At 41.5% G+C, this 15,319-nt stretch overlaps 1 protein-coding gene and 1 pseudogene across 1 annotated transcript; one reads left to right on the top strand and one right to left on the bottom strand.

Annotated features, from left to right (window-relative positions):
- Window positions 1–521: 521 nt before the first annotated feature.
- LOC122764367 lies at window positions 522–2,223 on the top strand (annotated as a pseudogene).
- A 1,000-nt stretch (window positions 2,224–3,223) lies between these two features.
- Window positions 3,224–14,569, bottom strand: si:ch1073-416j23.1 (rac GTPase-activating protein 1). The gene is made up of 15 exons (XM_044018549.1): window positions 14,506–14,569; window positions 14,122–14,223; window positions 13,662–13,864; window positions 13,426–13,565; window positions 12,776–12,848; window positions 12,631–12,684; window positions 12,435–12,533; window positions 12,216–12,360; window positions 11,967–12,112; window positions 10,548–10,709; window positions 10,349–10,444; window positions 9,786–9,984; window positions 9,603–9,708; window positions 9,220–9,352; window positions 3,224–3,352 (listed from the first exon to the last, which is right to left on the bottom strand). Exons 2-15 carry the CDS (start codon window positions 14,210–14,212, stop codon window positions 3,224–3,226), a joined length of 1,776 nt encoding a protein of 591 aa, XP_043874484.1. The 5' UTR covers window positions 14,213–14,223; window positions 14,506–14,569.
- Window positions 14,570–15,319: the final 750 nt, after the last annotated feature.

The following is a 15,319-nucleotide window of genomic DNA, read 5'->3' on the forward strand; positions in this document are numbered from 1 at the left end:
AGATCAAAGACTTATTGCTCTAATCATTTCCAGCAGACTGTACACTGAGAGGTGTAATGCTGCCCTCCACTGTTCAAAGTTCTGAAGTTTGCAATCACTGTTCTAAGTTCTCAGTCTCATCTTCTTGTCCTTCTTTGTTGCATTCAAAACACCTTAAAGAAAATTGCCTTAATGGCAAGATGACAATGCTTCTCAATATTAAATAATGATTATAGTGAAAAACCTGAGCGCCCCAGGTCAGCCTGTTGTCCTTTGAATATACTACATGAAAAAAGCGTTTTAATTGTCCCGGGAAGTCCAAACTGGCAGAGACCATCTGCATGTCAAAGTAACATCCATCATGTTTATTATGTGCCAGCATCAAAGCTCCTCTTCAAAGACTTCTCTAGTGTTCCATGTCACCTGGAAGGAGTTCGTACATTACAAGATAACCTCTAGTGCTCCACATCAGTTGGAACTCACACGGTTGCATTACTGCTCTCTCTTCTAGTCTTACTTAAAAAAGAACGAATTTCACAACCATGTCACTGGAAAGAATCATATCTTTCTTGATCGGTGACTGTTGTGGAGCACTCAGTCCTCTGTACAAGCGATTGGTAGACAACATCTTTCCAGCAAACCAAAAGAATGGGCTAGTAAAAGCCAACATGGAGAAGCTGACATTCTATGCCTTGTTGGTTCCAGAAGAGCTTCATACAGGTATGTGTGCATAGCAATGGAAGCGCTGGACCAGCTGCTGATGGCCTGTCGCTCTCAGAGCATCAACCTGTTTGTGGAGAGTTTCCTGAAGATGGTGCGTGAGGTGCTAGAGTCGGACAAACCTAGCCTACAGATCCTAGGAACCAATTCGTTTGTGAAGTTTGCCAACATACAAGAGGACAACCCCTCCTACCACCGCTGTTACCATTTTTCTGTGTCACGTTTCAGTGACATGTGACACTCTAGCGACGAGGACCCCGATATCTGCTTCAAGATTCGCATGGCAGGTATCAAGGTGAGGATGACGGTGAATGACGACCTACAGGCCAATATCTGGGACCCTGAGCTCATGGACAAGATTGTCCCCTCTCTACTTCTCAACCTGCAGAGTGGAGAATGCACACAGAACCACTCCCCTTCGCTGCTGTGGATGTCAGAGAAAGAAAAGAGTGGCTTGGTGGAGTTGACAGAGTGCTGCTTTAGGGAGCTTCTGAGACGAGCTGCCTATGGCAAAACACTTATTAGTCTCATGGATTGGCATGACAACAGCTCCAAGCTCCTCAGCATGAGCAGCATCCTGGACATATCTGTGCTCAAGATCAAAGTGGTCAAGTGTTCCAGACAAGATAAGTTATTCATGAAAGGTCACGGCCAGCAGCTTTACCAACACATCTACTTGGCGTGCAAGGAATAGAGCAATGGTAGGCAGCATTACGAGAACCTTTTTGCTTTGTTTGCCATTTTGAGTGTGGAGCTGGCAAATCCAGAGGTGGTTCTGGACCTCGTTCGCCTGACAGTTGCATTGCAACTGCAGGACCTGGTGCCAGGTTGCAGGACCTGGCACTGTCAACTGACGAGGATCTGCCTATTAACAATCGCTGTGCTATTCATTCCCTGACTGCCGCTAACTTCAACCTTATTTGCCAGCTCACCACTATTCCACCCTTTAACAAGCATATACATGAGGTTATTAAGGTCAGACAGGTAAATAACCCTCACCTTTTACCCGAGGGTGTCTTCACGAACAACTCCAAGCTGCCTGCCTCACTGGAGAATGTGGAAGGGGATGTTTTATTTCTCCAGTCAAAAATCTCTGAAGTCCTTGGGGGTGGTGGTTATAACACATAGAGACTTTCTATACCTTTCATTCCTCAGTACACAGATGATGATCATCTGTCCATTGGTGAAACTGTCTCACAGGTGGAGTTACAGTCTAGAAATAGTCCAGAGAAAGAAGAGAGGAGAGTGACAGAGGAGATCACATTCAAAGCCTTGAAAAATGTCATTGTGGGCAGTGTGGATATGGAGGAGCAGGACAGGGAGTGGAGGAGACGAGTGATGGAGAAGTTTCAGAAGGCCCCCTTTAAGGAAATAGCTGCACATTGTGGTCCATTGTGGTCCATGTATAGGAGACTAAATCAAATCTTAGAGATTACAATTAGATCTCCACCCAGTCCTGCTGGAACCATGTTATCAAGTCATGGCCAAAGTCAAAGATCCTCTGTAGAAAGTCAACTAAGGTGATGAATAAGTATTGTACACACTTTAATGGCTGTAAAGTTGTTAACCACATCATTTACAAGAGATATTCAGCAATAACAAATGTTTTAAAACATTTTTTTAACTTAGTCCTCTGAAATGACAATTATTTCACTCAGCGGGCAGAACTTCAGGCCATCCTGAACAAAAAATATTATAAATACTACTTTTTTTTTTTTTTTTAACAGTGCCATTATTACTATTATTTCGAAACATTATATAAGCCCACAGCAACATAAAGTCATAGAAAGGCTATTAAATAATGCAGAAGCCTTTTTTCTGGGTGCAATGAGCCTTTGCGCTGTGTGAGGGGGGCGGGGTCAAGAGTCCAGCTGCCTGAATCCGACAAGACCGTGACCCAGAGACGAAGAAAAAGATTAATGACACTGTATCGGAATTATGTCCAAAAGACTAAAGCCACCCGGCGCCCAAGGAAGAAAAAGAAGGAAAGAAGAGGAAGAAAAACGTGAAAAAGATAGAGGTACAGTAATGTCAATGTGATGAAGTTCATGAAATTACTAGTTTAATGCATCGTAGTTACCGTTGTTGGAGCAGAGTGTTAGCTCGTACTTCAGACGATAGCGACATTGTTTAATAATCAATAAATAGCTGAGTCGACGTTTGTTAATGTTACTCCACCTTAAATTCGTCAGGGACGTTTGGAAACTTAACGTTAGGCCTGTTCAGGTGTTATTTTACAGGTGTCTTTCCTGCTTGTATGTCAGTTAAAATGCTTTTAGTTGTCCGTCCCCTTTGTAATAAGGTGGTTGTAAGCCTTTGGTTTTATGTGTCACAGTTTATGTTTGTTAAAGTTTACATCAGTGTTAAAGTGCAGTTAAAGTGTATTACTGTTACTATTTCATATCTTAGCTGTCCCATATCATTCATAGGCTATATATACATATATATTCATTTCACTGCTAGAAACACACACACACGTTGGAAACACACACACGCACGTTAGAAACACACACACACACACACTTTAGAAACACACACCGTGGCTGTCCTGCGGTCCACAGGTCTTACTGGTGGAGGACAGTGGTGTCTCGGCGTGGACGGCGAGGACTTGTCTCCAGTAGTCTTCAGGGAGAGACAGCAGTCGACAAATCACCTGAGGACACAAAGATCTGAAGAATCTAATTTAATCTAATCTAATCCCTTTTTTTTTGCCAACATTCTTTTTATTGTTTTTCACAACATAAAGAAATACAATCACATGTATTGAACAAACATGTCAACCGCACCCCATCCCATCCCAATTGTTCCAATTTTTGGTTGGGGAACTAAATAGTTATAGTCCATTATATAGGCGTAAACAACAACAAAAAACAACAAACATTACCGTATAATTGAATATTACAGAGGGCCACTGTTCACACGTCTCCAGGTTCTTCCATCACATGTGGCAAATCTGTTCGTGATATATAAGAAATAAAAGGGTCCCAGATGTGATGGAAATGATGCTCTTGTTGTTTTAGTGTGAAGGTGATTTTCTCTAAGGGCAGAGTGGTAGATAGCTCAGTAAACCACCTGCTGATTCCTGGTCTTCTGGTATTTTTCCAGGATAGAGCTATTATTCTTTTTGCAATTAATATACTCAAATCTATAAATAATCGTTTATTTTTTTTTATTTTCAAATTCTCTGGGTACAAACCTAATATAAACAGCTGTGGGATTAAAGGTAGTTGAATATGTAAAATATTTTGAATATATTGTTTTACTTCTTGCCAGAATTTTTGTATGTCTGTACATTGCCAAATACAATGGAAAAATGTCCCCTTTTCCCTCTCACATTTGATACAAATATCAGGAATAGCACTATTATATTTATTTAGCTTTTCTGGAGTTATATACGATCGCATCAACCAATTATATTGCAGTAATTTTAGGCGGGTGTTAGTAGTTCTTGATTGTGCTTTAGCACATGCCTCTTCCCACTCAACCACCGAGATGTTTTCCTGTAGATCCTCTCTCCATGCCCCCAGCCGTCCCATAGATGTTTCTGCACATCCATCCACCAGACATTTATACATTTTGGAAATTAGACCCCTCCCTAAACAATTCGTATTCATTAGTTTCTCTATAACAGACATTTCAGGGATATCTAATGTTTGATTTTGTTGTGTTCTAATGAAATTTTTTAACTGTAGATATTTGAAAAAATGATTACGGGGTATATGAAATTTATCAACTATTTCTTCAAATGACATCAGCACCTTTTGCACATTGTACAGATCTCCTATTTTCCCCAGCCCCTTCATGACCCAAGATTTAAATCCCCCGTCTGCTTTTCCTGGTGGGAAGGAGTCATTCCTCCATATTGGGCTGAAGACAGAGAGAGAGGACGTTTCTTTAAGATATTTTTTAACTTGATGCCACACTACAATCATGTTTTTCACAATAGGATTTTTTGTAGTCTTTTTAAGGATTTTAGTGCTTGCTGAATATAGGTATGTAGGGAGGGGCAGACTTAGCTGGAGTTCCTCCATTTCTTTCCAGAAAGGAGCATCTCTTTCTGTGAAGTAGAATAGCAATGTTCTCAGTTGTGCTGCCCAATAGTACCAGAGTGGGTTGGGACATTTCAGTCCCCCTCTGTCAAAAGGTAAGTACAGTAGTGATAGTCGTGTTCGGGGACGTTTATTATTCCACAAAAATCTGATAAACAATCTTTTTAGTTGAGTGAACAGGTTACTTGGAGGAGGAAGTGGAAGATTTTGAAACAGATACAACAGTTTAGGCAGTATATTCATTTTAAGGATATTTATTTTACCTATTAGTGATATTGGTATATGTGTCCACCTATCCAGTGATTTTGAAATTTCTTGCATTAATGGTTCATAATTACATGCTATAATATGTTTAAGTTTTGGGACAATTTGGATACCCAAGTATGTGAAGCAATCCACAATTTTAAATTGAGTAGCTACATTAGGAGGGTTTTTACTTTCTAGTTGGTTTAGAAACATAATTGATGATTTGGATTTGTTTAATTTATATCCTGAGACTTTTCCAAATATATTGATGAGTTCTAATAATTCAGGAATGGATTTTTCCATCTTTTTCAGAAAAATTATTATGTCATCCGCAAATAGAGCTAGACGGTGCTCCTGTTGCCCAACTAATATGCCTGTTATGTTTTGGTGCATTCGTATAGCTATTGCCAGTGGTTCTATAGACATTATAAACAGCAAGGGAGATAAGGGATCTCCTTGCCTACATCCTCTTTGTATTTTAAAAGATCTGGATATATTACGATTAGTTATGATTTCAGCATATGGTTCTGTATAAAGTAGTTTTATCCACTTATTAAAATTTTCTCCAAAACCAAAACGTGTAAGGATCTCAAATAGATAGGACCATTCCACTCTGTCAAACGCTTTTTCCGCGTCTAATGACAGTAATGCTGTATCTGCTGCCCCTTGTTCTTCAAACAATATATTTAGTATTCTCCTAACATTATAGAAGCCTTGCCTATTTTTTACAAAGCCATTTTGATCTTTGTCAATAATATTTGGAATAATTTTCTCAAGTCTCCTGGCTATTATCTTACTCAAAATTTTTAAATCCACATTTAAAAGACTGATTGGCCTAAAATTTTCACAATTGTTATTTGGTTTGCCAGGTTTTGGCAACAAAGTGATTAGAGCTCCTCTTAAGGATATTGGGAGAATTCCATTTTGAAAAGATTCCATGAACATTTCTAATAGTGGTGGCATAAGTCTATGTTTAAACATTTTATAAATTTCAATAGGTATCCCATCTGGCCCTGGGGTTTTCCCTCCTTTGATATTGTCAATGGCTACAGATAATTCCATTAAAGTTATATCTTTTTCTAGTTCTTCTTTAATTTCTTCTGATATTCTGGGAATATGAATATGATCCAAAAAATTATTTAGTTCTAAAGTATTTAAACCTATTTCTGAGCTATACAGATTTTCAAAAAAATTCTTGAAGGTTTCATTTATTTCAATTGGGTCCACAATAGTTTCATTATTACCATTTTTCAATGAAGTTATTAGCCTTTCATTCTGCATTTGCTTGATGCGCCATGCTAGCACCCTGCCAGGTTTTTCACCTTGGTCATAGAATGTCTGTTTAAGTCGTAGTAGACCTGATAAAGCTTTTGTTGAAGATATTTCATTATATTGCGTTCTTAGTAGAAGTAGTTCTTGGTGAGTACCTTGAGATCCTGATTGATAGTATTCTTCTTCTAATTTCTTTATTTTTGTTTCTAGTGATTTTGTCTTCTTATACGTTTCCTTAGCTTTAGAGCTAGTGATATTAATTATTTGTCCTCTAATAAATGCCTTAAATGCTTCCCATCTGATACTTCCTGAGGTCTCTGTTGTATTTGTTTCAAAATAGAATTTAATCTGTTCGTCAAGAAAGGTAACAAAGCCTGTATCCGCAAGCCATTTCGTTTTAAATCTCCATTTAGGACGATCACAAGTCAATTTGGGATCACAGTAGATTAAAGAGTTTGGGGCATGGTCTGACAGGAGTATTGCATCATAGGAAACCTTCTTAATTTTACATTTTAGTATTGCTGAAATCAGGAAGAAGTCTATACGGGAATATGACTGATGTGTACTAGAAAAGCATGAGTATTTTTTATCATTGGGATTGTCTTCCCTCCACACATCGATCAAATTCATTTCTTTCATGAAATAATGAATGACACTCCTGCTTCCCGAATGTGATCGATCCATTCCTGAACTTTTGTCTTTCCAAGGGTCTAATGTACAATTGAAGTCGCCCGCCATAATACAAGCACCAGGTAAAGAAGCAATAATTAGAAATAAGTCTTGGAAAAATTTTGGCTCATCTGTATTTGGGGCATAAATATTTACCAGAATTAATTGTTCCCTGAGAATTTTCCCTTGAATAATCAGGTACCGTCCTGCCTTGTCCCTAATAACTTTGTGAATCTGTAAAGGAATAGAATCATGAACCAAGATCATGACACCCCTTGCCTGAGAGGTGAAGGGGGCTGACAAAATGTTTCCTTTCCACCTCCTCCTCACTTTGAGCTCATCTCCAAGTGTTAAGTGAGTTTCTTGAAGAAATACTATGTTAGATTGTAATACTTTAATCCTGTTCATAACTTGTTTGACCTTTTTTGTTTTTTGTAGCCCTCTGCAATTCCAGGATGTAATTTTAACCTTTAGTTCAACAGACATTGAGATAAATGACTTTGAGTTTCCCCAACATTTTAAGTAATTTCAGCCCAAATACAGAGGGAAAGGAACCAAGAACGAAATACTTTCCCCTGGCCATTAACATACACCTGAGAGTCATTCCTCCAGGTGCCCCCCCACCCCCTTCAAATATTGGACCTCCAGAAAGCAAAAAGCTGGTCCACACAATGTGAGGAACAGTATAACCATGCTGATGCATAATAATAATAATAGTCAAAATAATTTAAGAGGAAAAAAAAAAAAGAGAAACTGAATATACCTAACTGCTCTGCTACTATCATTCAGATAATTGTTTTAGAGCAACCCAACAAATGAAAAACATACCTATATGTGGTCTCCTGAATTAAGTAATATATATTAAATAAATCGTTTCTTATCGATAGACAGGTGAGGGAGGGAACTCAGAACAGTGTATCAAATTAAACAATTTTAACTTTGCCCTCCACTTCTGTCTCTACAAATACAGGATAACAGAGTAATGTATCAACAGCGACTTAATTTGCATGTCTTATGGTCCTCTACTCCTCAGTACCTCAGTTCTGTTCCTTATCCGACTGGATTTTCTTAATAAAATGTTCGGCTTCGTCTGCGTTGTTGAAGATGTGGGAGCGATCGTTGTAGGTCACAATAAGCCGAGCCGGAGGGATCATGCCGTACCGGAGCCCAAGTGATCGTAGTTGTCGCCTCGCCTCCTCAAACTCCTTCATCTTCTTGTGCGTCTCCGCTGTCATGTCATTGTAGAATCTCACCGGCTGGTTTTTGTAGAGGATCTGCCGTTTTGCCCTGGCCGCTCTCATCACCGCTTCCTTATCCTTATAATTCAAGAACTTCATTATAAGGGTCCTCGATGCAGAATTAGACCCATGTTGTCGTTTTGGTCCAAGCCTGTGTGCTCTTTCCACCGTGATTGTCCCCCGGAGCGGAGTCAGCTCCAGCGCCTCCGGTATCCAGCTCTCCAGGAAGCCACAGGTGTCTACACCTTCTGCGCCCTCAGGTAAATTAACAAGCCTTACATTGGAGCGACGTGACCGGGTCTCCAGGTCCAGTACTTTCTCTTCGAGGTCTTTATTTTTCCTCTCTAGATTTTTCACCTTCTCTTGTAGCTCAGTTGTATCATCTTCTGTTGTCGAAATCCTCGCCTCTGCCTGTGTGACTCTTCGTGAGCAGTCTGTCAAGTCCTTCTTCACATTTTCGATGGCAGTGAGAATACCATCAAATTTGGATGAGAACTCAGACTTCATGTTATTAATAGCCGTTAGTATAGTTGTCAAAGTGGTACCGGACTCCTCGTTGGTAGTAATATCCGCCTCCGACTGCTTCTGGCAGTCAACGCTAGTGGTGGCGCCAGTGTCCGCGGTAGGATTCATGTTGCTAGCAGTTAGTTTATCTTTAGCGGTTGACGTTGCAAAGTTGGTCAGGCTGGATTGATGTATCTGGCCACGATTCGTCTTCTTAGGTGGCATCGGTATTATTTTTTAGTACTGGTGTAGTTGTCGGGCCGTTTGATTCATACGAATTTTGCTTTTAGAAAGGATTTGAAGGATTTGAGTAGCAGAGCAGTCTTACACGCGTCTCATCAGCATGCCGCCATGACCGGAAACCCCATCTAATCCCTTTTTACTGTAAATATTCATCATTATTAGTCTAATTTCACAGAATAAAGCGGATTATAATCACATGACATATAAATGATTTATTGATGTTCTAAATTGAGTCTCTGTCATTTGTCATGTTAAAAAAAGTTGCACAGGCCCACTGACCCTGACCTCTGACCTCTGACCTTTGGCTGAGTGTTTGTGTCTCTCATGATGGTCGTTGGCGACGGCTCAGACATCCCATGACCCACGACGGTCGGTCCAAACACACGAGCCAAATTATTCTGGTCCATCTGACAACGAGGACTCTTCATGACTCTAAAGACATGGGATTAACACAGATTAGAATAATAAACTCAACAGGATTTACAATGAATAAAAGTGACACACACACACACACAGTGTCACTAAGTTCTAATGTCTGATTTTCAGCATTTGAAATATTTCATTTAGACTTAACTCAGTGACACAAAGTGACCACACGAGGCAGCAGAGGACCAGCAGCTGAAGTCACTGGTTTTCTCTATGGGCTTTGGTGTGTGTGTGTGTGTGTGTGTGTGTGTGTGACTTGTGTAAGTGCAGCATGAGAAAAGCCAGAGTGTCTCTGTTGGCTTTGGGGAGTTCAGCGATGGCCTGGTAGACGACGGCTGAGCTGCTGTCTTCATCAGGCAGTTCTGAAACGGTGAAGTGGATTTAAAAAAACAAAAATAATAATTTAACATTATTAAGGTGGAAGCGTTGCCATGGTAACCTGAGGCCTCCATGAACGTCCTGTGCAGCTTGAAGGTGACGAGCGGCTCCTTGAGTTTCCTCAGAAAGTCCTTCAACAGTCCACAGAGGACGTGGACGTCGGACACTTTACTCAACATGAGCGCAGTTTTTCCCTGAAGGAAACGATCTCTGAGCTCCTTCACCAGACGCTCGCCGCCGGGGACGCGGTACAGTCCTCGCTGAGGACGACGGAGACAAAGGACAGACACAGACAAACTCAACACCTGACACATGTAAGTGATGGAAATAGAGTCCATAAAGATAATGTTAATAACGGTTTTAACAAACTTGACTGATGTAGAATAGCACTAACTACTCATTACTTAACTATAACTAATCATTACTTAGTTATTATTATTATTATTATTATTATTATTATTATTAATAATAATAATAATAATAATAATAAGAAGAAGAATAAGAAATTAGGAATTAAAACATTAATTAACATTAACTAAATACTTATTACAGCATTGACTGGATTTATATTGATATTAACCACAGTAACTAGAGTTCCAACAGCATTAGCATTCATGTGTTCACCTCATCCAGGCCCCGCCTCTCGATCTCACTCACACACTCGATGATCAGGCGAGGGACTCGCGGATGAGTGGGCGGAGCAAAACTCTCCAATAGATCCTGACAGGAAACGTTTATGTAAATGAGTTACTGTCATTTAAATTAGGGGGTGGGTAAGCCACGCCCCTCTGCTGTGTTACATAAAGGTGGTACAAACACAGACCTGTGTCATGTGACCTGTACCTCCTGCTGCAGACGAGCAGTCGCCGATGAACTTGTGTTTACACTCGGGGTGAGCGACTGCGCGGCAGCTCCTGCACTTCACCGCCATCCTCCCGAAGCGGATCCTCTTCCCGCACGGCAAACACGTCTCTGGCCGGATCACCTGCAGGAACCACGTCACACAAAACAACCACGTCATGGAAACAACCGCGTCACATGAAACAACCACGTCATGGAACAACACCGTATACGGAACAACCACGCCACAGGAAACAACCGCTACCATGGAACAACCGCATTGTTACGAAACAAACGTTAAGCATAAAACAAACGCTAGCGGAAACAACCGCTGGCCACAGAAACAACCAAGGCCACAGGAAACAACCACATGGAACAACCGCCACAGGAAACAACCGCAGTTTCGCCATGAAACAAATCACAGAATATGAAACAGCCGCTTACATGAAACAACCACGTTAGCGGAAACAACCGCTAGCCATGGAAACAACCGCCAATTACGAAACAACTGCGCTACATGAAACAACCACGCCATGGAAACAACCGCATCACATAAACAATCAAGGCCATGGAAACACCAAGCTTTCACATAAAACAACCGCTATGGAAATAACCACGCATATGAAAACAATCACACACATGAAACAAATCACAAGGCTATGTATCAACCGCCATTACATGGAACAATCGCTACCACATGAAAACAATCAGCGCCACATGAAACAACCAAGGCCACAAGAAAACAACTGCGCCACATGAAACAACCGCGCCACATGAAACAACCACGTAACTGTGTCAAGCATGAAACATCTGCAACACATGAAACAACCGCTACATGAAACATCCAAGTAACACATGAAACAACCGCGTACATGAAACAACCGTCACATGAAACAACCACGTGAATACGAAACAGCCGCTATTGGTTACGAAAAACAATCGCCATGAAACAACCGCCATGTGAAACAACCGCCAGTCACATGAAACAACCGCGCCACATGAAACAACCACGCCATGGAAACAACCGCATCACAAAAACAACCGCCAGCCATGGAACAACTGTGTCACATAAAACAACCAAGGCTATGGAAACAACCGGCTATATGGAACAATCGCGCCACATGGAACAATCAAGGCTACATGGAACAATTCTGGCCACATGAAACAAATCCCACATGAAACAACCGCGTCACATGAAACAACTGCGTCACATGAAACAACCACGTCATGGAAACAACTGTGTCACATGAAACATCTGCAACACATGAAACAACCGCGTCACATGAAACAACCACGTCATGGAAACAACCACGTCACATGAAACAACCGCAACACATGAAACAACAACAAGTGGTTGTTTCCTGTGACATGTGACGTGGTTGTTTCCGTGACGTAAGTTCACCGTTTTGGACACAAACACGTGTTTGGGGTTCTTCTCGACTCTGCACGTCACAACCGGTCGAACCAGAACACTCGGCTCCGTCGTCATGGCGTCAGTTTCAGGCTCCGCCATCGTCTCGTCGTCAGGAAACCACACGGACGTTTGATCTGAAACCACAAACACCACGCTTGTATTCTGGCCGTCACAATTTCATCAGGTCGTCATGGTAACGGCCCTGACGTCAACAGTGTCACCTACTGTGAGACTCACCGGCTCCGCCCACTGACAGCGCACACTCCTGAGTGAACGTACGCGGTGGGTTCTCCGTCGTCTCCTGAGTGATTCCCAGAACCATGTGGATCTGACCTCCGGTGTCTGGGGTCGTCACCAACGCCTTCACCACTGTCTCCACCTCCTGAGCCACAACACACACAGTGTCACATGACCCACCTCTTAATCCTGAGTCACGTGACCAACTGTAATCTTCACCTTCTCCACAGTTTTTCTCTCCATCAGCTCGGACGACACGTTACTGCCCCGCCCACGTTTCACCACCGGAACACTGAGAACCGGACCCATCGACGAGCGCTGCAGAGAAAACAACAACAACAACATCAACAACAACAACATCTGAGTGTTAGCACAACAACCAAACATGCTAACAGGTGGTGCAGCTGTAGCTCACCCTCCTTTCTCGGGCTCGAGATCGCAGAGGTTTGATCGCAGTCGAGTCTAAATCCTGAAACAGAGAAAACAGGTTTTATTTTAACTTGTTCATTATTTTTGAGTTATAAGTGAACGTCTGAAGTTTCACAGCATCATGTTCTCACCACGTCATCGTCTGTGCGATCGTAGCTGATGTCAGAGTGAGAGAGAAACGACGACTCATCGATCACTGACAACCTGAAGAGATGAACACATGAAAGTGTTATCACACATTCAGACGTTCACAATATTCACATGCTCATAGGATTCGCAACATTCACTCCTCCCTTCACATTCACACAATCACAACTATCACTCACATGTTCACAGCATCATTCACACATTCATAACCCTGTCACTTCTCCACTTGGTTCAGTTTAACTCGTCTATAAATGACAAAGGCGACACCCTGTGGTCAAAGCTGAGATCTACATCACTTTGTCTATCACATGAAACATTCATCAGTTCATCTGAAACTTTCATGTTTTTACTTTGAAAACAAATTGAAAGTTAGTATTTAATGTAGTTTTCTTTTGAACTTTGATGACGGGTGTTGTTGCCGTGGTTGTTGCTGTGGTTGTTGCCGGTTGTTGTTGCCGTGGTGGTTGTTGCTGGGTTGTTGTTGTTGTTGTTGCTGTTGTTGATGATGATGCTGCTGTGGTTGCTGTTGTTGTTGATGCTGCTGTGGTTGTTGCTGTGGTTGTTGCTGTGGTTGCTGTGGTTGTGGTTGTTGCTGCTGTGGTTGTGGCTGTCGTTGTCGTGGTGATGAACGTACCTCTTGTTTCTCCGGTGCAGCGTCACGTTTCCTGTTTTATGCTCAAACGTTGCTAACAGTGATTTCTGCTCGTCGTTCAAACAGGCGCTGGATTTACTGTCGTGGACGAGGATGTCGCACATGAGCTGCATCTGCCGCTGCTGAAACAACAACAACAACAACAACAACAACAACAATAACAACATCATCAGTGTGAACGTGTGGTCTTGTCGCCTCCTCCTCCTCCTCCTCCTCACCAGATACTGGTAGTCGGCCTCGATCTTGTAGCGTTTCTTCATCTCGACGTCGAGCTGGTTGCGAGCGTGTTTCAGTTTGACCTCCAGCGCAGCTTTAGCCACGTCTGACTTCACCAGCAGCTCTTTGTATTTCTTCAGCTCCAGCTCGGCGTGAAGCCACTTCTTCCTCGTCGTCTCGAAGTTCCTCACCACGGCAACGAACTCTGAGGACACACACGCGCGCACACACACACACACATACACATACACACACAGACTTAACTCAGTGACACAAAGTGACCACATGAGGCAGCAGAGGACCAGCAGCTCCTGTGTCCCTGCAGCTAAAATCACTGGTTTTCTCTCTGAGGTTTGATGTGGGCGTGGCTTACAAACCTCATTCTAACAGTGATATAATGAGATAAACACGTTGTGATCATGTGACGTGCGTGTGCGTGCGTGTGCGTGTGTGTGTTCTGACCCAGCTCTGTGTTCACAGAGTTCTCCTCCATGTTGATTCTCTGCAGACAGAGAGCGAGCAGCTCCTCCACCATCACACGAGATTCTCCCATCACTGCTGCCTCTGACGTCACAGTGATGACATCATCAATCATGTAACACAAAGTGCTGCGTGAATTAAAAGCTAATGTGAAGAAATAAACAACTAAGATACAAAATAAATATAAAATTAATCAAATAATGATTGACACTAACTAAACTAACTAAATGAAGACTCGCGTTTATGCTGAGTCATCATTAATTCACCGTTTATTTTTAGATTTATATATAAATCAAGTCTGTTTGTCTCGTGACTGACGTCACAGGGAGTTTAATCACTCACAAACAAACAAACAAACAAACTCACGGTGCAGCGGCAGCGCGCGGCGGTCACGTGTCCTCACTCACTAACGTTTGCACAGCTGCGGCCATCAGCTGCGTCTGTTATGACGTCATCACGTTTTCCTTGTCCTCGGGACTCGCAGTCCGTTGGTGTTTGAGCGCCATCTTCTGCCCGGGAGTGTGGCACGCGACAGTGCCGCAGGTTGTGTGTTTTTTTAAAAGCTTAATTAACATAAGAAAGATGACAAAGTCACATAAACACAACACCACTACACAAAGTAAATCACACCTCGTATGAACGACACAGACAAACAACACGTTTAAAATGAAGGAAAGAAGGAGAAGTGCTAAATAGAAAGATAAATAATAGAAAATAAAAATAATACAACAACAAACAACCAAGTAGTTTAGGAAATGTTACATTCTGCTAAAAATGTGTAGAGTTTATTTGCATTGCATTTATTTGTTTCAGGGTTTATGTAACAGGGAGAGTTCATTCTTAAGAGCATACATACATAAATATTACATTTATGTATGTAATATTTTGTGATAATAATAATAAGATTATTAACTAAAAACTCTGAGGATTATTTGAATATTGTGAGAAGACCAAAACTGGACGATATGAAGTCGTGGAGACACTTCTCACATTCATAAAACACGTGCTCTGTTGTTTCCACATTCAAAAACAGTTTTCTATCACACATTTAAATCTACTTTTTATAAATTCATGTGAGGGATAAATGTTGTTTATGGTTTTAAAATGAACTTCTTTATACTTGAGGGGAATTGGGAATTTTAAGTATTTTGTTTGAATAGTTGATATTTCAGATTTGTTA

The sequence above is a fragment of the Solea senegalensis genome, unplaced genomic scaffold (genome assembly GCF_019176455.1).
Source record: "Solea senegalensis isolate Sse05_10M unplaced genomic scaffold, IFAPA_SoseM_1 scf7180000017376, whole genome shotgun sequence".
In the NCBI taxonomy this organism is placed as follows: Eukaryota; Metazoa; Chordata; class Actinopteri; order Pleuronectiformes; family Soleidae; genus Solea; species Solea senegalensis.

Bases quoted from the DNA above. Each gene is read 5' to 3' on its own strand.
- si:ch1073-416j23.1 (XM_044018549.1), bottom strand. From the start codon at position 14,212: ATGGGAGAATCTCGTGTGATGGTGGAGGAGCTGCTCGCTCTCTGTCTG. The intron at 12,534-12,630 runs GTGAGCTACAGC...TTTTCTCTGCAG, and splicing joins CTCGAGCCCGAGAAAGGAGG to CGCTCGTCGATGGGTCCGGT. The intron at 10,710-11,966 runs GTGAACTTACGT...TGGTTCCTGCAG, and splicing joins ACGTGTTTGTGTCCAAAACG to GTGATCCGGCCAGAGACGTG.